This window comes from Macaca fascicularis, chromosome 5, assembly GCF_037993035.2.
Source record: "Macaca fascicularis isolate 582-1 chromosome 5, T2T-MFA8v1.1".
NCBI classification, from domain to species: Eukaryota; Metazoa; Chordata; class Mammalia; order Primates; family Cercopithecidae; genus Macaca; species Macaca fascicularis.
Window position 1 is genome coordinate 162,160,552 of NC_088379.1, and position 26,459 is coordinate 162,187,010.

Here is a 26,459-nt window from a genome sequence, read left to right on the forward strand (position 1 = left end):
CTTTGCGGCCTTTCTAGACTAGCTTCATCTTCTAATCACTTTCCTCTAATAGCCTTTCGTTAAACCAGAGTCTCTTGCTTTCAATCTGTATAAAGCAAGGGCTTCTAGGAAACGAAGTCTACATGACTCTACAACGGGAGGGATTGCAGTGTAAGCTGCGAGAAAGACCCGTGCGCTCTGTGACTAGGCGAGTCAGCATCACAGCCCAATGGAAAATACTCTAAAGATGGGATTTTCATGCAAAATATTTAAAAGATTCCATCTTGATCTCCTGTGCGGCTTTAGCATTTAAAGATAGAACTTGGGGTTCTCCCCGGATCCTGGCTACATCCCATGAAGCCCAACTACACAATTTTGGAATATTTCCTCCACGGTGCTTTGCTTGCTTGTTTGCTTTCGGTTGGGTCAGGTGAGGTGGATGACAGGGCTTCTCTATTGCTAAATGGGTTTTCACAGGAGATGGAAGATAAAAATCAAAATTATTTTTAACGTAAGACAGCAGGGCCTGGTGAGAGGACGCTTCGCCGCCAACAATGAGCAATTCGGCTTCTATAAAGCAGCCGGAAATCAGCTTTGCTGCATTTGGTCCAGGTTGGAGCATCTCCGCAACAACTGCAATAGCCGCACAAAGGTAGCTCCGGGCGGGGAGCGACGCGCTGTCCTCGGTGCTGAAAGGCAGAGGCGAGCTGTGGGCGCTACAGCCGGGTAGACCCGAGGTCTCGCGGAAGGAGAGCGGCTATGGGCCCCGAGCTGTGCTTTCTCAGCGCCGCGCATGCGACGCGTCCACGGCGGTGCGGGGTGCCGGGCGCCGTGCGGGGGAGGGGGCGCGCGCGCCCGCCGCCTGCCTCGAGTCGCGCACGCGCGCCTGGGACTGCCTGCCCCTCTCTGTGACTTGCCTGTGTGTGTGCGTGTGTGTATGTGTGTGTGTGTGTGCGCGCGCGCGCGTGAGTGAGAGAGGAGAGAGGGAGAAGAGAGCGCGAGAGAGGGTGAGTGTGTGTGAGTGCATGGGAGGGTGCTGAATATTCCGAGACACTGGGACCACAGCGGCAGCTCCGCTGAAAACTGCATTCAGCCAGTCCTCCGGACTTCTAGAGCGGGGACAGGGCGCAGGGCATCAGCAGCCACCAGCAGGACCTGGGAAATAGGGATTCTTCTGCCTCCACTTCAGGTTTTAGCAGCTTGGTGCTAAATTGCTGTCTCAAAATGCAGAGGATCTAATTTGCAGAGGAAAACAGCCAAAGAAGGAAGAGGAGGAAAAGGAAAAAAAAAAAAGGGGTATATTGTGGATGCTCTACTTTTCTTGGAAATGCAAAAGATTATGCATATTTCTGTCCTCCTTTCTCCGATTTTATGGGGACTGATTTTTGGTGTCTCTTCTAACAGCATACAGATAGGTAGGTACCCTTTGTGCTATGCTTTTGAATTGTGCATAATTTGGTGGTAATCTTTGTTCACAGTGTACAAATTAATTCATGTCATGTAGACTTATGTCATACCTTGACTGCATTCCAGATTTAAACTACCTAAAATATACATGTTTTTCTTAGGATGAAGCAAAAGGAAATGAGTATGGCTTTGATACAATAGAAGAAAAGGTCCTCTCATTTCAGATCCCCAAATTTTATTAATTCTGCCTTAGCGACATTTTCCAGTTTGCTCAGATTTTCTTGGGGTCTGAATACAAAGCTTGTGATTACATGGAAAGGCGAAGGTTTCTGGCCACCTACCTCGTCTTCAGACTCTCATCTGGGTCTTGACCTCTTGGCTACCTTTTGGATATTCCACCCCCGCTGTCCGAGTCTGTAGATGTGTTTATTCGGCCCATTAGCGTGAATAAGAGACTCTTGGACTGTTGGGCGCTAGCGCGCGCCCCTCCTTTCCCTCCCGGGCACTGACACTGTTCTCTTGCTTGCTGTTTGTTCTTTGCAGGGGGGCTATTTCCTAGGGGCGCCGATCAAGAATACAGTGCATTTCGGGTAGGGATGGTTCAGTTTTCCACTTCGGAGTTCAGACTGACACCTCACATCGACAATTTGGAGGTGGCAAACAGCTTCGCAGTCACCAATGCTTGTAAGTAATGAATATTCATGCCTTTCTGCTGCTGCACGCGGAAGGCTAGCGAGTGTGAGTGTGTGTGTGTGCGTTTCTGGGGTGGTGTGTGCGTTTCTGTGTGTCAGTGTGTGGGTGTGAGTGACTGCACACGCGCGTGCGTGTGACGGTGTAGAGAGAAGGTGGCTGTAATCTCGGGGACCCCCGCTGGCTGGAGGGGGCTGAAGAGAGAGGGAAAGGACTTGAAGAGTGTGCGCATTAGGGAGCTGGGGTGAGGGTTGGAGTCAGGGAGGGCGGCTTTCTTGGGTTCAAGGGGTTTTCGCTCATCTTGAGTGCTTCAGGAGAAGCCCTCCCACCTCGCTCCCCATCGCGCGCCTGTTGGCACCCTGCCCACAGAGAACACGTTCCCCAAGGCGCGCAGTCGGGCTGTTGGACAAATCCCACGGGGGACTGCTGGAGCCCGGTGACCTCCTGCCCCAGCAGCTGCAGCTCGCCCTCGTGGCCCCCAGTTTAGATCTGCAGTCCCGGCTGGGCTCACCCTACCGCCCTCGCGAGCCCCACGTTCTCCTCTTTGGGACAAGTTGTTGAAATGGTTCTGGAGTTGGGATCGGGGCTGTTACATAAGGCCCACCCGAGGGGCGAGGAGCGGGGCTGACGCAGGCCCAGGCCCGCCGGGTGGCGTGGGGGTGGGGCGGGGAGGCGGTGGCAAGGGGGAGCGCAGTCAATTTCTCCTGCTCAGTTGCGCTTCCGCTTAAGTTGGAAGGGGCGAGGCCGCCAGCGGCGCCGCGGTCAGCTTGCCAGCCGGGCGCGCTTTGTTCTCAGGTAGCTGGGCCCCAGCAGAGGCAGCCGGGGGAAAAGGACTGGAAAGCTGTGGGATCCTGCCGAGTTTGAAAATCTGAAGAAGTCGCCGATCAGCCATTTTAGTCTTTGCAGTGCTTCATAATAGCCCTCTCCCTCCACGCAGTGCTCAGGGACTCTCTGGAAAGCTCTGTGATGGATTCAAATAAAGTACTAGAAACCAAACAATTAGGGATCTAAAAGGATTGGTGGGGAGGCCAGAGGGCCCGGTCCCCTCGCTCGCTCCCCAGCGCAGGCTTGGGCAGGCAGTCGCAGCCACTGTGCCTTCCTGCCCTCTTCCCAGCAGCTGCCATCATTTCCTGCCGCCCGCCCTGAGGTGATTCTTTCCTGTCCTAATGTTCGAAGTCTTTATTTCATAGATAACAATTTGGGGGAGATTTGCGGATGGCTCACTTCCCACTTTGGCTAGGGAGCTTGGGGAAAATTACCACAGGAAAAGCCCAACTGCAGCTTTCCCACGTCACACAAACAACTGGTTGCCATCCCTCCTCCCCATTTTAAGCTTTAGTCATATATTCCATGATTTAGCTGGACTATCATATCGGGCCCATCATCAACTCTTGCAACTACTGTCACCCAGACTAATGAAGAAATAATTTTCTTAGACTGATAGAATAGGGGCATTGTGTGGTAATTTGGGATTTAATTGTTTATAATGGATCTATTTAAGAAGGTTTCACTGCTATATATTTTCTTCAAATGTTGACAGCAAGTGAGAAAAGAAAGAAGAGCGGGTATAGGGGTACAGAACCAGAGAGAGAAGAGGAGAATTGAAGTGGATTTGCAGCTTTGAAAAACGCCCGTAATAGAATATCTCAGAAAATTTTAGTACATGACATACAAAGAAATTGACTTAATTAAAATTTGAAGGCTTCTATATTTGACCTATTTACCTAACAGATTTAGACTATTCATTTGATATCAGTAAGTTCCAATTTTTCCTGAATTATAAGTTTATCATGCAACTGTTCTGAGTATCTAACTGTATATAATTGTATACTTACACGTGAAAATGCTTTGAAAAGTAATGAATCCTAAGGAACGACTGTGGGTATAGGAAGGACATAGGTTTTAAATGTGAAGTGAAAGTATTGACAGCTATACTTTTTGAAAACAGTCAGTGATTGGCAAGTTCACTCATTGGTGAAAATGATGAGAACTTTCTGAAAAAATAACATATGTCCATTGACACAATGAATATTCCTTGATTTCAACAAATGCTAAACTACTGTATTGGGGCTTTGTAAAGATAAAAGACTGTGGTTAGTTTAGGTTATTAGGTTTAGATACTCATTCTTAACATTTTTGAATTTTTTAATATAAATTTTTCCGAAATAAAATATATAGCCAGAATATGTGTGTATATATATATATATATATTAAACACATATGTAAATTCATACATTTGCAGAGTGAACACATTCATGTAATCAACTTGTGGATTTCTTTTAAAAAATTACCACGCAATTTAATTTGTCTACAGTTCTGAGGAGCTGGAATAATCAAGTCTTCATTTGCACAGTTTTTTCCCCTCCTCAGGAAGTGAAGCTAAAATAAATATGTTCAAATTCCAGAGCCTAAAATTACCCCTGCACGGATTATTATAGTAGGATAGTAAAACAAACTATTTTCAGGAACTGAACACATTTTGAAGATGACAACATGGGAATTCAAAATCATGACATTTGCAGCTTTCATGTTATAAGTAATCCTACTGATTGCTAAAAAGAACTAGGGGGGTACTGTGATAGAAGAGAGGCTCATTGGACAGAAATTTCTGGAGCTGACATTAACTCATTGGGCAAATCACTTAACTTGTTTGTGACTCCATTTCTTTATTCTCTGAGACATTTCAAAATTTAGAGATTGCAAAATGAAATAGAGAATTTGTATCCTTTTTTGTTTGTTTGTTTGTTTTTGTACTATGGACAATAGAAAACATAAAATTAGTTTAACTCTTTTGACACAGAATGAGAGAGAGGGAAAGGGAGAGATGCTTATGTAAACTGCAATCACAAAGTCAAGAAATGGATGAAAATCTCCAGTGTCAAATTTGTCAAGATGGGTCTTGATCGTTTAAATCCTGCTTAAGGTTTTTCTCCAATGCTTATCCTTTGTTTTATTGCCTTTTTATTCAGGGAAGTCTGTGATTCTTTCCTTTATAAAGTGGAAGCAACAGCATTAAATACATTGACAGCTAAGATCTAAACATCTTTTTCCCATTTCCTCTAGAAATCTCAGGAATTTTGCGAATGACATTATTAGATGATAGATATCATCATGCAATGCTCTTGAAATAGCTTGCCCTTCCAATCATAAAAATCCCACAGAGCTAAATTTACATATTAAAAAGTGGATTTTTATACCTTAGTAATATAATTTCAAAAGGGAAAAGTTATTAGTTTACTAATGTAATTTTATTCCTGAGATGGAGGAAATTATTTGGAAATGTAGAAGTTGATGTTGATATAAGGACCAAGGGAGATTCACTGAATGGGTTAAGGTTATACAAAGAAAATGAAGTCATTCTATTCTGAACTGGGTAAAATGACTGTGTGTGTCTTACTGAGCTCCCACATCCTTCCCTTTCACAATCACAGTGGGATAATGAAAGTACCTATTTTGTTCCATTTGTTTCCATGGGTACCTGAGGCAGTAAGACAGATTTTCAGTTTCTTTCATTTTTTCTCCATCATTCCCTTTTTCTTTTCCTCTCTTCTCTCACTCATTTTTCCTTTCCTCCCTTCCTGTCTTCTTAGCTGAAAAGAGTACTAAGATTTTTTTTTCCTGAAGGTTGTTCAAACATAAGCCTTCATTATGAAAAATACAAAGCATAAAACCAGAAAAAAAAAAACCCTGAGATTAGTACCTGATGTGTTCAGCAGTTGAAATCAGCGATGGGTTCCAGGAATCCAACCATTCATTCAATAAATATTTAGTGAGTGCCTTCAAGGTGTCAGAGAATAAATGACTGCTTTTCTTCATGTTAACATTTTTTTTTTCTAGCCTTTTCCCTCTAGGCTCTTTTGAATAGCTTTCAAAACCTTGTAGGCCTTCATGCCTTCAGTGTGCATTGGTAGCTGTGGTCTTGTCTAGGAGCTTTAGTATGAGGGTATGAGGGTATTCCAGTAGTTCTTAAACACAAGCAGTTTAAAACAGCAACTAAAAAAAATCTGCCTTTTTGTGAAAGTAGTAACTTTCACATTAATATATATACACCACATATTGTATGTAGTTAACTAACAAAATCAATAGCAAATTTTAGGAAAATATTTTTACATTGTAAAAGATTTTAGTAAACTTTGATGCCCTGCTAGGTACTAAAGCTTACTTAAAATGAAACTGTGTAAAAGGGCTATAAACATGAGTACTTGATTCTACAGAGCTTGAAAATTAAAAGTATTAAATATTGAATTTACTCCGTAAAACCTTCCCTTTCTATTTCTTTTGATGACTGAATTTTACAAATGGTTATTAGTCTAGTTAAAGATAATTTAATAATTTTATATTTCAATTCCATACACCAAAATAAATTATAAAAATATTAAATTGGAGGAAACAGCAAATAAAAATCTACTTTTTCTCTAAGCCAGCAGATGGAGATGTTGGAGAAAATATTGCTGTTTCATAAAACTGTTGCGCACACGGAATGCCTTTTAAAACATTGTAAACAAATTTATTTAGATAAACTGAAAAAAATGACATCTAATTGGAAGAAATTATTCAAAATGCTATCTTAAAAATAACTTTCATTGCCTTTTAAAAATAGATTGCTGTATATTTTGTGTTTTAGAAGATAAAGACTGTTAGAAACAGAATAGATTGTAAATGCTCTTGGAAGATTCTAAAATTATTTTTTTTTAACATTTTTAATCTCAATTCCCCAGCTATCCTTTTCGAGCTGTATTTACTGTCATTAAACTTTAGTCACAAATTACTGAGATTTTGTATCTGTCTTCACAAAATTAATTGATGGTTGCTAAGCCTTTATTGCACTTGGATGAATGGACTTCTGTGTGTATGTATTTATAGTTATAGAGTGTAAGTAGTTACAGATTGGCTACACTAGCCTGTTTCGTCATGTTTGTTGAGGTATTTACTAACACCTAGAGTTACAGACTTTAATATATGCAAAACTTTCATAAACTAGACTCAAGTTGGACTTTCTTAAGCAATGATGAGAATTCATGTTATGAAGAAAACCATGAACACGTGCCAGGACACAATACTGTAAAAGCTGGTGGTGTAAATATTCAGTTATATTCAATTGGAGATTTTGAGGAAATGCCTCTTTGTATGTCAGAATAATTAATCTGTTATTGAAGTATTTGCAGTTAAAATTTCATACTGAGTGTGTATTAAATAGAAATCAAAGAATGGCATTGGTTGAAATATTCTATTTTGAGATGAGAGCCACTAAGTATTGAAATCAAAATTACCTTATGAAGCTATAGAAGCTTAAATTAGTAAGAATTTATTCTTACGCTATGCTATTTCTGTTTGAAAGTCTTACAAACTTCAACCTGCTGGCTGAAGAAGGATGGGGCATTTTCATTTCACATCGTCTTTAAAGTGCTAGGGACGTTGTACTGAGACGTTATGACAAGTGACTGCTGATTCATGCCCAGATCTCAAATTTTCTCATAATCTCTTCCAATATCACTTAGCAAACTTTCAAACTTCTTAGAACCTTGAAAATGTTAAGGAAGGCTAAAAAAGAGCAGTTGTTTTTGAGTTATTTCAGTATGTTGCTGTATAATCGAGTTTTCAGAGAATATGTGTTTTTCCTCTCTTCCTCCTCCTCCCTTTTTATGAAAAAGTCAATAGAAGTACTTAATCTGCAGAGCAAATGCTATTACAAGAAATAAAGTCTAAATTGAGATACAGAACTGTTTTTAAACAATTTTTTTAAGTGAGAACAGTGCATTCATTCAGAGCTAAAATCATGTATATGATGTAAATATTTGATTGAAATGTTAATGGCAGCTGGGTGGATTATATTTCCTTTCTTTTTACAGTAGATTGTACTGACAATACCCCAGATTCCATTAAGTGTTTGCTTTTTTATGATGATGATGATTTTAAGTAAAAATTTCTCAGGTTTTCTCCAATGATCTATAGAATTGCCAAATCTCTTGTATGACTGTGTCTCCTCAGTACAACAGGAAAATAAGTTGTTGAATTCAATGTGAAAATTAGAAAATCACACAGGATTTGAAAATGTTCAAACATCAACATGTTTATCAAATCAGGTTTTTCTAGTTTGGAAAAAGAAGGAATGTAATTCTTACAATGCCATTCATAAGATGTCTAACACCTATTTTATTTCAGTGCTATTCAATTTTAAAGTATTTTGTCATCTTTGATAATTTTAACTTACAGAATGAAAACATTTTAAAATTGACAAGGAGAATGTAAAATGTGGCCTTTGTTGAAGACAGGCCCTTGTCGCTGTTAACTGTGTGTTCTTCACGAAGTCTAGCTCTGTTTCTAGTGCATTGACTCACCTAATAATTATTTACCTATTCAACACATTTAATTTTACAGTAGATGTTCTTATCATAAATTATAATTTTTAAAGTTAGAATTTGCATTTGCTGTACATTTGGATTTCAGAATACACAAGTTACTTTGTACCTTCCTTGATTCCTATTTAGACAGAGGTGTAATATATTTTTCACTTTCATCTACAACCTAGATATTTTCAAAGTTGTTATTTTTATCTCTAAAGTGATATTGATGTATGTTAAAATGATATGCTGAATATATGTACAATATATACTTTGAAGAGGATTTATAAATGCTAACTCTTAGGATGATGCAAAAACCATGTTGCAGCTGGGCGCAGTGGCTCATGCCTGTAATCCCAGCACTTTGGGTGGCTGAGGTGGATCACCTGAGGTCAGGAGTTCAAGACCAGCCTGGTCAACATGGTGAAATTCTGTCTCTACTAAAAATACAAAAAGTAGCCGGGCGTGGTGGCACGCATCTGTAGTCTCAGCTACTCAGGAGGCTGAGGAAGTAGGATAGGTTGAAACCAGGAGGCAGAGGTTGCAGTGAGCCGAGATCACACCACTGTACTGCAGCCTTGAAGACGTTGAGATTCCGTCTCAAAAAAGAAAAAAAAAGAAAGAAAGAAAAAAGAACGCTCCCCTGCACCCACCCCTCCACCCCCCAAAAAAAACACACCAAAAAAACCCCAAAAACAAAAATCTTGTTACAAGTGGGTAGAACAGGAGATGCCCTTATAAGGCCCCTGACTGTTATGGGTCTGCCAAGCTTCAATTTTGGTTTTAGATGTTCCAAAGATGTGACCATACATATTCCTTGAATGGATTTAGAATTGTTTTAGTAACGCCCTCCCTGCCCCTAACCAGGATATTTTATACTACAATCTTCTATATTAATTCCTTTAATTAATTTTTAAAATGTACAGAATCACAAAAGTATTATTTTTACTTTTTAGATGATATCTGGGAAGAGAAGTTTCTGGACATAGTTTCTCTTTGTGGACCAGTTGCTCTATTTGCATTAATTTGTGAAATTATTTTGTATTCATATCCTTATTTTTTCTTTTTTTGGGGGGGGCCTGCAGTCTATGTTTAGGGTTTGTTTTCTAATAATTTTGTTTTGTCTTATTTTCATTCTGTGGATAATTTTCTTGGGTGAAACACCTTGTTATTACATGTTCAATTTTTCACACATTATCTTGTTACTGGGAAAATCATCCGAAGTGCTTGATACTACACCAGCCTGGGTGACAGGGTAAAAACTTGTCTCAAAAAAACACAATAGAGTCTTGAAATTTATCGGTATCTTTGGCTGAACAGAACAAATAAATTTAGGAGCTACCAGATTCCTTATAGAAAGGGAATTGATGAGTAGCCAGCTTCTTAGATTGTATACATTTTTGTATCCTTATTTCTCAAACAAATGACATATGTAATGTTTATAGTTTTACTATTTGGATTGGTCTTCAGAATTTTACTTTATAATTTTATGTATTTATGGTTATGTTAATACTTACATTTTTCCTGATTGTTTCAGTATTTCAAATATAAACACAAACTTGGTTGAATTGTGAAATGGCTTAAATTTTAGTTCTTCTAAAATACTTTCAACAGGGCATTTTATTTCTATGAAGTTTATGTACCCTTCATGTAAAATTGATTTTACATTATAAATACTATGATATTTACTTGTTGTAGTCCTCTAATACTTTCACGCTGGTGAATTTCAGTGAATCTGAGAAGGTACTCCTGCAATGTAAATATTTTTAGTCTAATCTTCCTAAGTACCCAACTTACTGATAGAAATGACTGAAATGTGTTTATGTAAACTAAGTATATTCTATGCTTATTAAAACAGTGGAATATTACCTGATTCTTTATCCCTATAAGAATAGAATATGACCTAAATTAATGTCTAACTTCAGCATAAATTTAATGGAAACTCAAGTTAAATAACTTGATATGAGAAAAGTTTCCTCAGCTCATAAACCCTTCGCAGCTAAAATTCTCTATATTAAAATACCATTCTGTTTCAGACTTAGCATTCATTTTACAATTTCTCTAGCATCAGTATTCAAGATATTGCACTAAGAATATGTCAACAATTTGTTTATATATATATTATTTTTTGTGCATGAATAAAAGGATAGAGTGGGCATGTTCAAAGAAATAGTTCCAGGGTAAGGGAAAATATTTTTTCCTTATTGTAGATCGAAATTACTGTATTTCTTAAAAGTGATGGAGGGGAAGCTGTGGAGAAAAAGGGAAAAACTAAGAGGCAGCATAACTTGTTGTACTTGAGAGGGTGGTAAGAATTTGGAACTCGAAATTCCTTCCTTCCTTCCTTCCTTCCTTCCTTCCTTCCTTCCTTCCTTCCTTCCTTCCTTCCTTCCTTCCTTCCTCCTTCCTTCCTTCCTTCCTCCCTCCCTCCCTCCCTCCCTCCTTCCATCCCTTCCTGCTTCTGTTCTTCCTTTTTTGTTGTTTGTTTAAGCATCTTTTTGATTTGACGTTTGCTTAGTTTGCATGTCTGTGGTCAGTCTTCTATATTAACCTTGAGCTACTATAGAACAGTGAATTCTTATAATAATTTTAATTTTATCAAATAATGGAAGGTAGTTATTATTTCTAGACGGAGACATGAAAGAAAGGAGGCACTATACACTTGGTTTTGATTTTTTTCCTTTTATTTTATTTTGTTTTATTTCTTAGAGAACGGGTCTCACTCTGTCCCCCAGGCTGGAGTGCGGTAGAACTATCACAGCTTGCTGCAGCCTTGAGCTCCTGGGCTCATGCAATTCTCCTGCCTCAGCCTCCCAAGTAGCTGGGATTACAGGACCATGCCACCACACCAAGCTATTTTTATTTTATTTTTTATTTTTATTTTTCTGAAATGGAGTCTCGCTCTGTCACCCAAGATGGAGTGCAGTGGTGCAATCTCGGCCCACTGCAACCTCTGCCTCCGGATTCAAGCAATTCTCCTGCCTCAGCCTCCACAGTAGCTGCGACTACAGGCGCACGCCGCGACGCCCTGCTACTTTTTGTATTTTAGTAGAGATGGGGTTTCACCGTGTTGTCTAGGTTGGTCGCGAATTCCTGATCTCAGGCAATCCACCCACCTCAGCCTCCCAAAGTACTGGGATTACAGGCATGAGCCACCATGCCTGGCTGCAATTTTATTTTTAATTTTTGCAGAGGGGTTCTAGCCATGTTGACTGGTCTACTCTTGAACTCTTGGCCTTAAGTGATCCTGTCACCTTGGCCTCCCAAAGCACTGAGATTACAGGCATGAGCAACCATCCTCGGCTAACAATATGCTTTTCTCTGAGGCAAAAACACAAACTTAAAGCACTTTGTTATTCTGGGCTGGCAAAAAGAGCCATCCTTGAAAATTATGAGGTAAAATACTGACGGAAAAGGTTTGAAAAATTTTATAGGTAAAAATATACAATATGGAATGTACTACTAGACTGTGAATTTTATAGGGAGCATAGAATGTGTCATAGTAAACCTTGTATCTTGCTTGAGGTACTTGAAATGTAGCAACTCTTTTTTTTTTTTTTTTTGATACCTTAAGTTCTAGGGTACACAACGTGCAGGTTTGTTACGTATGTATACATGTGCCATATTGGTGCGCTGCGCCCATTAACTCGTCATTTACATTAGGTATATCTCCTAATGCTATCTCTCCCCCTCCCCCCACCCCACGACAGGCCCTGGTGTGTGATGTTCCCCTTCCGGTGTCCAAGTGTTCTCATCGTTCAATTCCCACCTATGAGTGAGAACATGCGGTGTTTGTTTTTTTTTTGTCCTTGCGATAGTTTGCTGAGAATGATGTTTTCCACCTTCATCCATGCCCCTACAAAGGACATGAACTCATCCTTTTTCATGGCTGTGTAGTATTCCATGGTGTATATGTGCCACATTTTCTTAATCCAGTCTATCATTAAGGGACATTTGGGTTGGTTCCAAGTCTTTGCTATTGTGAATAGTGCCGCAATAAACGTATGTGTGCAATTGTCTTTATAGCAGCATGATTTATAATCCTTTGGGTATATACCCAGTAATGGGATGGCTGGGTCAAATGGTATTTCTGGTTCTAGATCCTTGAGGAATCGCCACAGTGTCTTCCACAATGATTGAACTAGTTTACATTCCCACCAACAGTGTAAAAGTGTTCCTGTTTCTCTACATCTTCTCCAGCACCTGTTGTTTCCTGACTTTTTAATGATTATCATTCTAACTGGTGTGAGATGGTATCTCCTTGTGGTTTTGATTTGCATTTCTCTGATGGCCAGTGATGATGAGCATTTTTTCATGTGTCTGTTGGCTGCATAAATATCTTCTTTTGAGAAATGTCTGTTCATATCCTTCACCCACTTTTTGATGGGGTTGTTTTTTTCTTGGAAGTCTGTTCGAGCTCTTTGTAGATTCTGGATATTAGCCCTTTGTCAGATGAGTAGATTGCAAAAATTTTCTCCCATTCTGTAGGCTGCCTGTTCACTCTGATGGTAGTCTCCCTTGCTGTGCAGAAACACCTCAGTTCAACTAGATCCCATTTGTCAACTCTGGCTCCCATTGCCATTGCTTTTGGTGTTTTAGACATGAAGTCCTTGCCTATGCCTATGTCCTGAATGGTATTGCCTAGGTTTCCTTCCAGGGTTTTTATGGTTTTAGGTCTAACGTTTAAGTTTTTAATCCATCTTGAATTAATTTTTGCACAAGGTGTAAGGAAGGGATCCAGTTTCAGCCCTCTACATATGGCTAGCCAATTTTCCCAGCACCTTCCCTATTTCTTGTTTTTGTCAGGTTTGTCAAAGATCAGATGGTTGTGATGGTTGTAGACGTGTGGCATTATTTCTGAGGGCTCTGTTCTGTTCCATTGGTCTCTATCTCTGTTTTGGTACTGACGGGGCTCATCTTAGTAGAACAGAGAAAGGTTTGTCTTTCAGTTTATATTATACTTGTATTATGTTTCTATTTCCTTAACACCTAAGTAGAAGATATTTTAAAAATCATTTAAAATATTTTTAGTGTTTTAAAAATAAAAATGTTTTGGATTTAAATTATTTTTAACAATTCTACATATGTTTTAAAAGTATTAGTGTGTCTTGGAAGAATATTTAATAATAATTCTCAAATGATATGTAATTTTTTGTCATTGAGGCTAACTATTCAAAAGTTATTCAAAGGACAATTTAAGACTCAAATATGGAACACAGTGAGTAGTTTTATTCTGAAAAATAAGGACCATAACATATGCAATAATTAGTTAGGCCTATATATTTCAAAATATTGTCATACACACTTTAGTGATGCTAATTTGGAATATTGAGAACATATTCCTTTTGGGCTTTATGTAAGCTATTATGAATTACATATATTTAAGGGGCTGCCTGTGTTCACTCATCCAGGTAGCACAGAAATAGCTCCCACATTTCTACAGCGTGGGAATGAAGCATCTCTCATCATTGCAAGTCTGGCAGAGAAAGGTCTGGAAGTGGAGATCTCTATAGGGGTGTATGTGCTTTGCTACGTTTTCTTGAGAAGTACATTTCAAATCATGTCGTGATTTTTATCTTTATTCATGTGTTATCTGCTGTTTGTGAGAAATTTAGAAATTTCTATCTTGATTTTAATCTATGCATGAAGTGGGAGAATTTTGACTTTATAATTGTCAAGCACTTTTATTATTTATAATTTTACTTTTATATTTTTTACCAGGTTTTTAGTTTTTACTAGTTGACGCTATTATTGCTAATTTACATATAGAAAGGAAATTTTGAGAACACAGGCAACAATTCAGAAGGGGGTACGAGGAAGCTCTGTATATAGTTTATTCTTTGGAGGGAAGGACCATAAAATCCTCATCTTTATATTTCAGAGCACACACAAGTTCAGGGTTGTCATCTTAATGATGAATACACAATTTTTCATCTGCGAAGATAAAAAAAAAATTGTAGTTTGTAGTTTCTTTGTAGTTTGTAGCCTGGATGTCTTGGGATACAGAATAGCATGAGTTAAGCATCTGCACTTGGAACCAAATTCTAGTCCTTGTACTAGATGTATGACATTGGACAAGTTTCTTAGTCTACGTCTCAGTTTCTACCTCCGTAAAAGGGAATCAGACATTATAGGATTGTTTGGAAGATACGCAGTAGTCATAAAACACTATGAGCTGTGTTTGGCACATGTAAGCACATAAAATTAGCAATATTTTATTATTACTTACAGTGTTCGAATTTTTGGATTGTTTTGATGAGCACTTGCTTTGAGAGGCAGAAGACAAAGAAAAATACACTTCTAATTTTCTTGCTGGAATCTTTTTCTACTGTTTGTATACCTGGGCATGACATAATGCCATATAGTGACAAAGAAGAGACTAACAAATCATATAAGTTGCTTAAAGATATATTTGGTGCACTATAGTACGAGAATGATTTTTAAAATCTGAGGTGTTGTAGCTCGAGTAGTACTTTGAATTCAATCTTCCCCTTTATTGCATGTCACTTACACTTTAGGATGTTGAACAATTTGAAACTCTTATATTTTTAGTAGATATTTCAAGCACATATTTAAGATATTGCAACATTTCACGGAACTGAGAGCACATTGTGGATTCCTAATGTTTTATTTTATTTAATTAATTAAATTAAATTTATTTAAATGAAAAGCAGCCAAGAGAACATAGGCTTTGGTATTAGGCAAAAAATAGGTTCGAATATGATTAGTAGCTTCATGATACAGCCTGTGTTTTTTTCTCTTTGTAGGATAAGGCTCAGTTTCCTTGTTATATCTGATAATATTATTGGAGGCATTACATGAGAAAATAAATGCTCAGATTAATTTGTCAGAAACGTTCCCAGTATTTCTTTCCTCCCTCTATTATCAGCTCTTTACTGATATAAAACCTAAACCCCATGCTTAGAGCGATGGAGGAAGGTGCTGCCTTGAAAAAGCTTAGATATTTTATAACTTTATGTATAATTTTTTCTTTCTGAAACACTTTCATATCTGACTGATCCTCACTGTAGCTCTGTACAACTCTGTAGCATAAGTGGAATTGTCATTATACCCATTTACAGAAAACAAAACAGAAATTTATGTGATTTGTTCTTAACTGCTATAAATTTGTGGAGAAGCTTTTGCCTGCAAAACAAGTTGGCTAATTCCTAAACCAGAGCCTCTATTCGTCTCAGTTGGCAACATAGCTAGTATATGTGAATGTGCAGACATGAATTAAAATTATGGCTTCACTATTTACTAGTTCTATGACTTTGTATTAATCAGCTAAACTTCCTAGTCTCGTTTTCTCCTCTGTAAAATGGGGGTCTTTATAATACCTGCCTCCTAATGTGATTGTCAGGTTTAAATGATAGTAATTGCCCTATGTAATATAGTGATTAATATTGCTAATTTCAGTGATTCCAATTCCCCTGAGTTTATATTGGTCAGATATACTTAACTCCGTGCTTATAGGTGCATGGAAGAGAAGGTAGCTAATAGTTTTTTTAATGTAATTTTCAAAATAATAAACTTTTTAAGTATAATACAACCATTCAAACTAAAACTGGAGGCTAGGATTGTACTTTAATCATCATTTTTAGAATACTAGTGAACATTTCCATGTTACTAGAATTTGGATGTGTTCTTGATTCACAAACCCTACCCCCACCAAATTCAACGGATAAATAACAAGAACTAAATCATGCATAATTTAAAAAATGTAGATGCTGGTTAACATTTAGTGTGGATATCTGATACTATTCAGTTACCAATTCCACCATTGATACATTTCTGCAATAAAAATGATGGTAGGTGTTTCCCACAAATAGGACCTTATTAAACTTGGAACAGGTTCATTGTGACTTCTTCCCTGAGGATCAGTTTTATGCATCTTGCTGCTGGTTGTCTAGGTCACTGTCATCTTTTTCACAAGTTTATACCCCAACACAATATAAGGAGGCTCTTTTTGCCTGTTCCTAGTCTGCTGAAAGGTCTGGAAGTTTTGAAACATTTTCAAATAATTACTTGGTCAGAGATTACTTCTCTTAGGGAGCAGAGAGATGTGCAGTTGTGCGGGGTGGTTGGGGGAAGATTTTTACTTACTGACAATAAGTAAAAATAAGGACTTCCTACATATGAGCTCTGTGTAGTTCATAAAATATTCACTACCTTACTCTGAATTGATTCTTATTCTTCTTATGTTGCCTTATATTGCAGTAACAGCAGCCATATGAACTCTTCAATGTAGGATCATAAGACCTTTGGTCAAAATTACTCTTTTAAAGCAAATCTGTATATTTACAAAACGAAGTTATATCCATGACTTTGGATTTGGGCTGAAGGTAGAATACACTGGATAAAAGCTAAATACTTATTTTTAAAGTGCTTTTGTCTACCTTGTTTGTATGCACCAAAAACCTATCACAGGATTTTCTTCTTTCTTTTCTTCCTTTCTTAAACTTTTAGTAGATACCTGCTCTGTACCTGTTATTGTCTGAGGTGACAAAGAACAAGATAAGGCTTCTGTATTGAAAATGTTTTATGGGTTCAAAATCTTTTCCTTGTGGCAAAAGTAGAGGTTGTTAATCTAGGTTAGCTAGATGATTTTATTATTACATTAGTCTCTGTAATAGACATTATTTCTAGATCATTTACAAGTATTATCCTATACTTTGGACCTAGATTTTAAATTATCTTAAAAGCAGAAATGGTAATTCAAAAAATTATAAAGAAAACATAAAAAAGATTCTCAATGGAAAGTGAAAAGCCATCATCTTAAATACTGATTTAGAATATGTTGCTGAAAACTTGGGTAGCCAAGTGAGTACTACTGCTGTTAACAAACTATTAATGCCAATTGCAGATCTGTTAAAAACAATTTCAATTTTTTGCATCGTATTTGGAGATGACAATTTATATTTTATTTTGCATATGAGTTTTTTCTTTCATTGTCAAAATCTTTTCAAATCAGTTTAAACTGGCATAGGCTACATAAATTGCTGGGTGATGTTTACATAAATTAATTTATGTGGATTGACTAATTAATTATAATAAATACCACTTTAGATTGTTACTGAAGAAGCTAGTCACAAGTTTTAAATAGTAACTTTTACAAAATATTTAAAATGTCAATGCATATAGCTATTTTGAATAATCTAAGAGACACTAACGCCTTGCTAGTGTCTTTTGTTAAAACAGATTTTATATAATTTAAACCTTGATTACTACAGTGGTTTGAGAATTTCAGGTAGAAAATCATGATTATCTGAAAAAAGTTGATGCAGCTTTAACATGTAACAAGAATTATATAAAGTAATTAAAATATTTACTTACAATAGCATTTTGGTACTGTGGATGATTTAGAATGTAAAACATGCAGAAAATTTGAATTTAGCTTCTTGTGGTCTTTACATTTTGAAGCTTAAAAATTGTGATGAAAATAATCACGCATGTGGTAATTAAAAAAACACTACACAAGGGGATATAATAAATATTGTCTTTCTTCACCTCAATTCTATGTCTCTGAGATAATCACCATTGATGGGTTTCAGAAATGGTAGCATAATATACACTGTTCTTTGTCTTGATTGTTTTCTTCTTGACAAAAATCAGAGTGCTTCTTTTATGTGCAGAGATTTTCCTCTTCTTTTTTTGTAGTTAGTGCATGGTAGTCTGTTATTATTTGGCCTGCTTTTTGTTGATGATTGTTTTCATTTTTGCTGTTTCTTTTAATAGTATGTCCAAGTGGATTTGTAGAATATATTGCTATGAGTGGAATAACTTGTAGTCAAAAAGTGTTTGCATTTAAAACTTTGCTGGATATGCAAAGAAGGCATATCAATTTACAACCCTACCTAGAGTGTATGAGTATGTCTGTTTCTGCCTAATATCACAAGCGGTGCACAAGGTTAAACTTTTTAAAACTTCGCTCTTGGTATCTTATTGTTCACATTTACTATGGTAAGACATTATTTGTATTTCTGTGTATGTGTGTGTGCATATACACGCCTGTTCATTCCTTTGCCCGATTTTCTTTTGGGTTGTTAGTCTATTTATGGGTGAGTCTCATTATTATTTGATACATACATTAAAGTAACACACTTGTGATATGTTTCAGCTGTTTTACCCAGCTTTGTGTTTTTTTAAGCTGTTTATCACTTTTTGGAATGACAATTTCAGTTCATAATTTTTATGAATACACATATTCTTAAATTTTATTTAGTAAAATTTATAAATTGTTTGCTTAATTTCCTCAGGAATTTTGTACCTTGCTCAGAAAAATATTTCCCACACTAGTTTATTAAAAAAATAAAAACTGCCTGTGCTTTAATGCCATCATATTTTGGTATTACGTTTCCAGATAAATCATTGAATCATCTGGCTTTATGTGATTATAAAAACCTAGAGAATCCAGTTTTATTTTTCCTTCATAAGGTTAGCCAATTGTCACAACATATACAAACATGAATTTTTACTTCATTGATTTGAAACGTGTAAGTTTTTTTTTTTTTTTAATTTTGAGATAAGGTCTTACTGTGTCATCCACCCAGGCTGGAGTGCAGTGACATGATCATGGTTCACTGTAGCCTCAAACTCCTGAGCTCAGGTTATTCTTCTGCCTCAGCCTCCTGAGTAGCTGGGACTATAGGCACATGCCACTGACTGGTTAATTTTAAAAAATAGTCTGACTGTGTGGACCGGGCTAGTCTTGAACTCCTGGCCTCAAGCAATCCTTCCATCTTGGTCTTCCAAAGTGCTAGGATATAGGTGTGAGCCACTGCACTTGGCCCAGATTTTTTTTTTAGGTAAATAACTCCTCAAGGAGTTACAAACAAATGGGGAATTTACCCACAGTGTGAAATAAAGAAGATTAAAACTCTATTACAAGCAGAGAGATGTAAAGTCTTGCAAGGCATTTGTTTCCTGAGCAGTGTTGTTACCATAAATTGTGCTTTTGTGTTTCTGGGGTCTCAGATCAATAAAAGAGGATGTCAGATTTTGAACATTAACTGAGCCCAGAGGGATAAATAAGGGATGTTATTATGTTTTTTGGCTTGTGTCATAGCAGTAATATCACTTAAGTGGACTACTTGTTTTGCATATTTCTTAACCTATATCAAGATTTAAGTAATGGGTTATGATTATGTCTTGGTTCTTGAATATCACTTTGAAGTTAATTCAGTGTAACAATCCATATGTGTTCACAAATAGAGTATTAAAACTAAAGACCGCAATCTATATGCAATAAAGAAAGGTGAAGGAACTCAGTTACTATGGCTTCATTAACTAACACTGTATTTAGTTTCATCCCCAGTTTGTCTTAAGAATCAGTTATGTACTCTACCTAAAGCCAAATATCAAGCTATTTATGATATAAATTTGATTTAAACTGGAATACTAAATACAATTCTAAAATGTTACTTGCATCAAGATATACTTTCAGCCTGCCTTATGGTGCATGTCATAAACGGTGTATTTTTGGCTAACCATCAGGAAATTTATAAATCTTAACCACTTCATTTTGTGGAACTGTGAACTTAATGTGGGCTTACTGATAGGGGCAAAAGATGAGCAAAGACTTGAAGACCCATTGGCTTTCCATGAGCATTAAAGTGGAAAGATTTTAACTTTCAGTATAATTTAAAGCAATATCTTTTGTTTAATCTGCAAGACTCTACTCATCTGCTTATATTTTAATGTATCTTTTCTTTGATAGAAAAAATTTGCCTTGTTGAAAGAAATAAATTTACATGAGCAGAACTACATTAAAGCCATTTGTAAACTTCATAGCTTCATAATATTCACACCAATCATTTCTTTTCAATTTTTGCAAGATTTAAAAATTTCTTCTTTTATCCATTACAAAACATTGCTGCAAATGAAATTTCTTTTATATATGTATTTTTCACCATTTCTGATGACTGAAGTATAATTACTGGATTAAAGGCCATGAAGCATTTAGTTAAGTAAATCAGTTTCTGATGTATGCTAAGGAAATCCAATCCAGACTATAATCCCATCAATCGTCTATGAAAAGTCTAATCTTTCATACCCTGCACATCATTGTTATCATTTTTAAAATTCTTACATGTTTGATACCTAAAAATATTTTTTGTTATATAAAATAGATTTTCATATTTATTATTGCACATTTATTTATTTATTTTTTTTATTTTTTTTTTTTTTTGAGACAGAGTCTCACGCTGTCGCCCAGGCTGGAGTGCAGTGGCGCGATCTCGGCTCACTGCAAGCTCCGCCTCCCGGGTTCCCGCCATTCTCCTGCCTCAGCCTCCTGAGTAGCTGGGACTACAGGCGCCCGCCACCGCGCCCGGCTAATTTTTTGTATTTTTAGTAGAGACGGGGTTTCACTGTGGTCTCGATCTCCTGACCTTGTGATCCGCCCGCCTCGGCCTCCCAAAGTGCTGGGATTACAGGCTTGAGCCACCGCGCCCGGCCTTATTGCACATTTATGTTTCTTCTTTCATAAACAGTTTATTAAAGTCTTTTGCCAGTTTTTATTGTCACTGTGATACTTTTTCCTATTGAATTGTATGAGTTATTTATTCAAGATGACTATGGCAGATACTTTTTCCTATTGAATTGTATGAGTTATTTATTCAAGATGACTATGGCAGAGGAAGACGGGACTAGAGAGTTGCACATCTAGCAATTTAATGCTTCTGCCCAGGCAAGAACTATGCCACATCAGCTTGCATGTCATTGATTAGAATTATTCCCATGAAATGCCCAACTTCGAGGAGGTGGAGACTAATCGTCCTTGTGTCCAGAATAGAACTGTATATTGGTAAATATTAACAATGCCTATAATATACGGCCCCCCTTGGCTAATCAAAATGTATTTAATTCTTTGTCACGGTTTATTTTTTTCTTTCAATTTTGTATATGGCTTTTTAAAAGGTACTGTTTCGAAGTTGTGCAATTTTTGTTTATTTTTGGAATGTGCTCCCCTCTGATATATCTGCAAATGTTAAAAATTTCCAGTAACAGAGGAAGACAGAATGGAAAAGAACTTGCCTCTGCCAATTCTTCTAGTGGTTAATTCTGTATTAATAACATAATTATATTGTTAATTTTATATTGCTCTATTATTTTCATTATAATTTCTAATAATATACTTGAAACTACATTTCTTACTTTGACAGAAATATTGTCCTTCAACTTCCTACTTTATGAATTGATGACATTGGTGAGTCAAGACTGAGAACATCTATATTCTACTTTGTATTTATAATTAATTGGTCCTATATACATATACTTTAGATATCATTTACTTTAAAAATGGAAAAATCGATAAGTATTGTTTACAAATCTATGTATAGCTAGGTGACTATTGTTCAGTGCAGAGCCAAGTACCATGCTATGATTAAATTTTCCATTTTTATATGTTTTTTCCTGTATACTTGAAATTTCCAAATGTCATTATACATTATGTGGTTTTAAAATATTTTTAAGTTCTTACTATCATATATCTAATTCATGTATTCTAGTCTTTCCAGAGACTTTTTATTCATCTTCCTTGTGCAAACTAGATTGGCTTCTCTTTCTTTTTTTTTTTTTTTTTTGAGACAGAGTCTCGCTCTGGCGCCCAGGCTGGAGTGCAGTGGCGCGATCTCGGCTCACTGCAAGCTCTGCCTCCTGGGTTCATGCCATTCTCCTGCCTCAGCCTCCCGAGTAGCTGGGACTACAGGTGCCCGCCACCATACCCGGCTAATTTTTTGTATTTTTAGTAGAGACGGGGTTTCACCATGTTAGTCAGGATAGTCTCGATCTCCTGACCTCGTGATCCGCCCACCTCGGCCTCCCAAAGTGCTGGGATTACAGGTGTGAGCCACCGCGCCCGGCCTAGATTGGCTTCTCTTGATCCTCCTGAACAACTGACATATTGGGATAGCACTGTCCTTTTGTGGTTGACCATGTAATTACTTCTTGACTTATTTCTTCATATACTTTAAATACATTTTTCTTTATTACTTACAATAGATTATTTAAAACAATTTTTAAAAATAATAAAACATACATACACACACATATAAGAGTGCATATATGCATGTATGTGCATGGGTGTGTGTGTATAATATTTTAATGAAATTCCTGATAGCCTTTTTCCATGTTGGGAAAAGGCATAAATGCCTTCACAATATCCCTAATGTTTTTCATCTTACTGAGTCTTTCCGTTCCTCAGAATACATTCAATTTTTCTTCAAGGTCAATTGTGTTCTAATTTGGAGCAATTAATCTAGTTTTAAATTACATTTTTTCCACACAAATTTTTGAAATATCTTGGAGAGTCTCATTTTATTGTTTTCCTTGTGCTGTGGTACTTTATCTGACATTTTATTTATTTCCTTTTCTTACTAATGTATCTCTTTCTCCACTTCATGCCTGGCGAGCACCCCTTTGAAGTTTTCTGTGTTCCTACAATTTGAAATCAATGTTCTCTAATCCTATTGCACTGCTGTCAGCTGGGACTTTCTCTTCATTCTTTTGATTTGAGGCTTGTTTTGTGAACCCGTTGATTTTAATTTCTTTTTTTCTCATTCTGATTTTCTCTAGAGCACCTCCTTAAGTAACTTCCTAAGAACGGGTATTTTGGAGGTAAATTATCTGAGTTTTGGCATGTTTGCTATGGTTTTAATTCTCCTCTCATATATAATTGAAGGCTTTGCTGGATACAGATTTCTAGGATGAAAATCACATTTCCTTAGAACTTGGAAGGAATGACCAACTTATCTTCTATCATCAGATGTTGTTTGAGAAACCTAATTCTTGTTTTTTTGTGCATTCATTATTTGTTTTTTGGGGGCTTTCAGTATCTTTATCATTAGTCTCCTAAAAATTCACAGTGATGTATCTAAACGGGAACTTTTAAAATCCATCCTATTCAGAACTCAATTTGAAAACAGATTCTCCCATGAAGACCTGAAAAATTCTCAGGGATGGATACTTAGAGGGCTTGCCTCTCTCTATTTCCTTTAGTTCATTCTAGATATCTGTTTAGTTGATTTTGCCCTTCTTGTATTTAGTGTAACATAGACAAAAAGATCATACAGCATCTTTTTTTCTGATGTTATAGCTTTAAACATTTTTACTAACATAATGCAATTAAAATAGTTTACATAGCATTCATCTGTTTGGCTGTGTAGAACATCTATCCACTTCTGAGATTGCCTTGAGTGATTTTATCTAAATAATGCTTACCCTCATATTTGCTTTATCCCCTCTTCCTCATTGTATGGCTATTAGAAAACACAGCTTTCATGGAATTTTTAAAACCATAGAGAGTCATTGGAAGAAAAGAAACGTGTTTCTAAGTGTTGATGAAAATGATACACAAAGTAATAACTGAACATTAGAATAAGGGAAAGAGATAAGCAGAACAACTTAAGCAATGGCAAAAATAATAAGTTATTTGGTTTGTGTGTTCCACATTATCAATTCTTATTTCGTCTTTGTAGTCCTCTCTCTTGTATTTAATTATAAGTTGCTTTTCTTTTCTCTTTACAAGAATCTGTAAAACCTTATATTCACAACTTTTATCTTTGCTATCTCACTCTTTTGGTAGAGTCTTTCTCTGTGTTAGCAGCATAGTTGAACATTTTGTATCTTTTTGAAATTTTATCTTCAGCATATGGTTTTGAATTTCAAATGTGAAGATCATGATAACCTTCATATCTAGAATTTCTTCTCTAAAAATCAGTCAAGTTAAGGCTTCACCTATGTTTTAGTAATACACTAGTAAAGAACAGATGGATAGTCAGTAGAAAAAAACTATTAAGTAATTGATATAAGAAACAGAGCCCTGGAGATTTCAGGATTTTATTGTTTATTGTCAACTTTTTCTTATCCGTTACCTTGTTGATAATGCAGAAGATTTGTTGCCTCAGAAAATAAAAGCACACTGAAACAATAACCACGTGAATAATATGTTTACAGTTGGGAGAAAGTACAGTTCACCACGTAATACTTTTTGATGAAATTCAGGCAGATTAATTTCATGCTTTCTGATGACAGAGGTACCGATAAGATTACAAATCTCATATAACCATTCAGAAAAGTTTACCACTTTTCCCCTGAAAAGAATCTATAGTTGATTTTCATTATTTATAGTAGTTATATTCTAAAAATTATTCTCTAATACTGAATTAGCAAATACTGAACCATTGTTCCTAGGGGAAATTGAATTAGTTTCCTGTGAGCCTCTCATCACAACATTTTCATCAACTGATCAATAAATAACATTGTTTATGTAAGTTTATGTTTACAAACATCTTAATTCATATATATTGTTTACAGACATCTTTCTTAATATATATTGATCCATTAACACTAAATTCATGGCCAACAGTACTGTAATTCAAGCCTGAAGGGAGCTAATCTAACACACATATTTTCTCAGTAAAGCACATCACAGCCTTCTCGTGCTTTAAAATGCTAGACAGCAATTCATATCTATGCTTTGGAACCACTTTAAACAGTGAAATTACTAACAAAAAGTGCCAAGATGCAAAATAAAAATGGCAATTAAATAGATTGCCAAAAGGACACTTGTTTACAGTATGAGAGCTGACACAAGAAGGCAGAGTGTTGCCTTGTTCGATCTCAGCTGGAGATGTGTGCTGGGTAACTCAATATTTCATTGCTCTGCAAATGTCCATGAATGACTGCAAAAGTGCTGCAAGTATAGATTTTGAGGTTACAAATAAATTTTAGTGAGTAGGCAAATTTGTAAATAATAAATCTATAAAAAATGAAAACGGTTTCTATTTTATTTGAGCCAGTTTAGGCAAAACAGATAGCTTTTTATTTATTTTAGAAATCTGATGGAGTTTAAAGGATTTCACCTTGCTCTGAAATGTTTATAATTACCTGTGCTGAAAAAGCATGTTGAATTTGAAAGGATATGGATCTGAATCTGACTTTAAATTCTGTGGAAGAAATTCAGGGGAAATGAACATGCTTATTCTCCTAAATTCAAATTCTTGGTGGCACAGCTGAAGGACAAAGCATTTTCTTTTATTTTTCTTTTCTTGTAGTGAATGTGCCCTAAAAGAGAAAGATCAAAAGCACTGAAGGACATTAAGCTCCTTTGAGGTGTCTAAGCAACACTTTTTGTGAATCCTGTTATCATAGGTTTTTTCCACTTTTGTTTTGCTATTCTTTTCACTGGGAAGGTTAGAGTGCTAACAAACATAAAGAAAAGAAAAGTGAGGATGTATGTTGTATGTACCTGTGCATAATTGGCACAATATTTGGCTCTCAGTTGGGATGCACATAGGCTTTATATAGGCTTACAAGAATCTAGCTATCATTTTCTCTGCGTGGAAGATTGTCCTAAGCTCTGAGGGGATAGACATTAAGAAGACTAGAAAGGTGTACCCTCATGGAGCCTATGTTAGAATGGGTGAATGATAATAAACAAACAAACAAACAAACAAAAAACCAGAAAAAAGATTATAGCTTGGGAAATGCACTTTAAAGGAAATCAGTAGGGAGCATGATGGAGGAACTAGATGAGGACAATATGTTAGGTCGGCTGAGTGAGGAAGGTCTCTTATTTAAGGAGGTAAGACCTGAGCTGAGACCAGGAAGATGAGAACCAGCTGGACATATGAAGAGTTGGGGAAAGAGCATCCCTGGTAGAGGAAACTAAATAAAAGGGCCTGAATGAGAAAAACCTTGGTGTGATTACACTCAGGAGGAAAGTATCTTTGCAACAGAGAGAGAGGGAGCAAAAGGGGGGCAAAAACAAATAAACCAACAAAAGCTAGAGAGATCAGCAGGAGGCAAAGCGCACAGCTCATAGTAAGCAGCATGAGTTTTGATTTAGGTGAACTGGAGATCCACATAATCTCAGACTGAAAGGTAAACAGTAAGGCAGGAAAAAGATCTTAACCCCCTACCTCCTTAGCTTCATCAGAGCAAATGTCAACAAAAACATGCAGTGGGAAAAGCAAATAAGATTTCCATACTCACAAAATCATTTCGGGATGAGAAAATATATTCGTCTGATTGGATTTG

The 26,459-nt window shown here is 36.6% G+C and overlaps 1 protein-coding gene across 6 annotated transcripts in view; it reads left to right on the forward strand.

Annotated features, from left to right (window-relative positions):
* The first annotated feature begins 897 nt into the window (after positions 1-897).
* Positions 898-26,459, forward strand: part of GRIA2 (glutamate ionotropic receptor AMPA type subunit 2) — a 147,165-nt gene continuing 121,603 nt past the window's right edge. For 4 of the 6 annotated variants that reach the window (XR_006698353.3, XM_045392990.2, XM_005556163.4 and 1 more), the window contains exons 1-2: positions 989-1,394; positions 1,930-2,070. Coding sequence is in view for 5 of the 6 variants with exons in the window: in XM_045392990.2 (XP_045248925.1) it covers positions 1,307-1,394; positions 1,930-2,070 (229 nt within the window). In the remaining variant the exon portion in view is untranslated. The other 2 variants (XM_074040673.1, XM_065545642.2) reach the window with 1 other exon arrangement.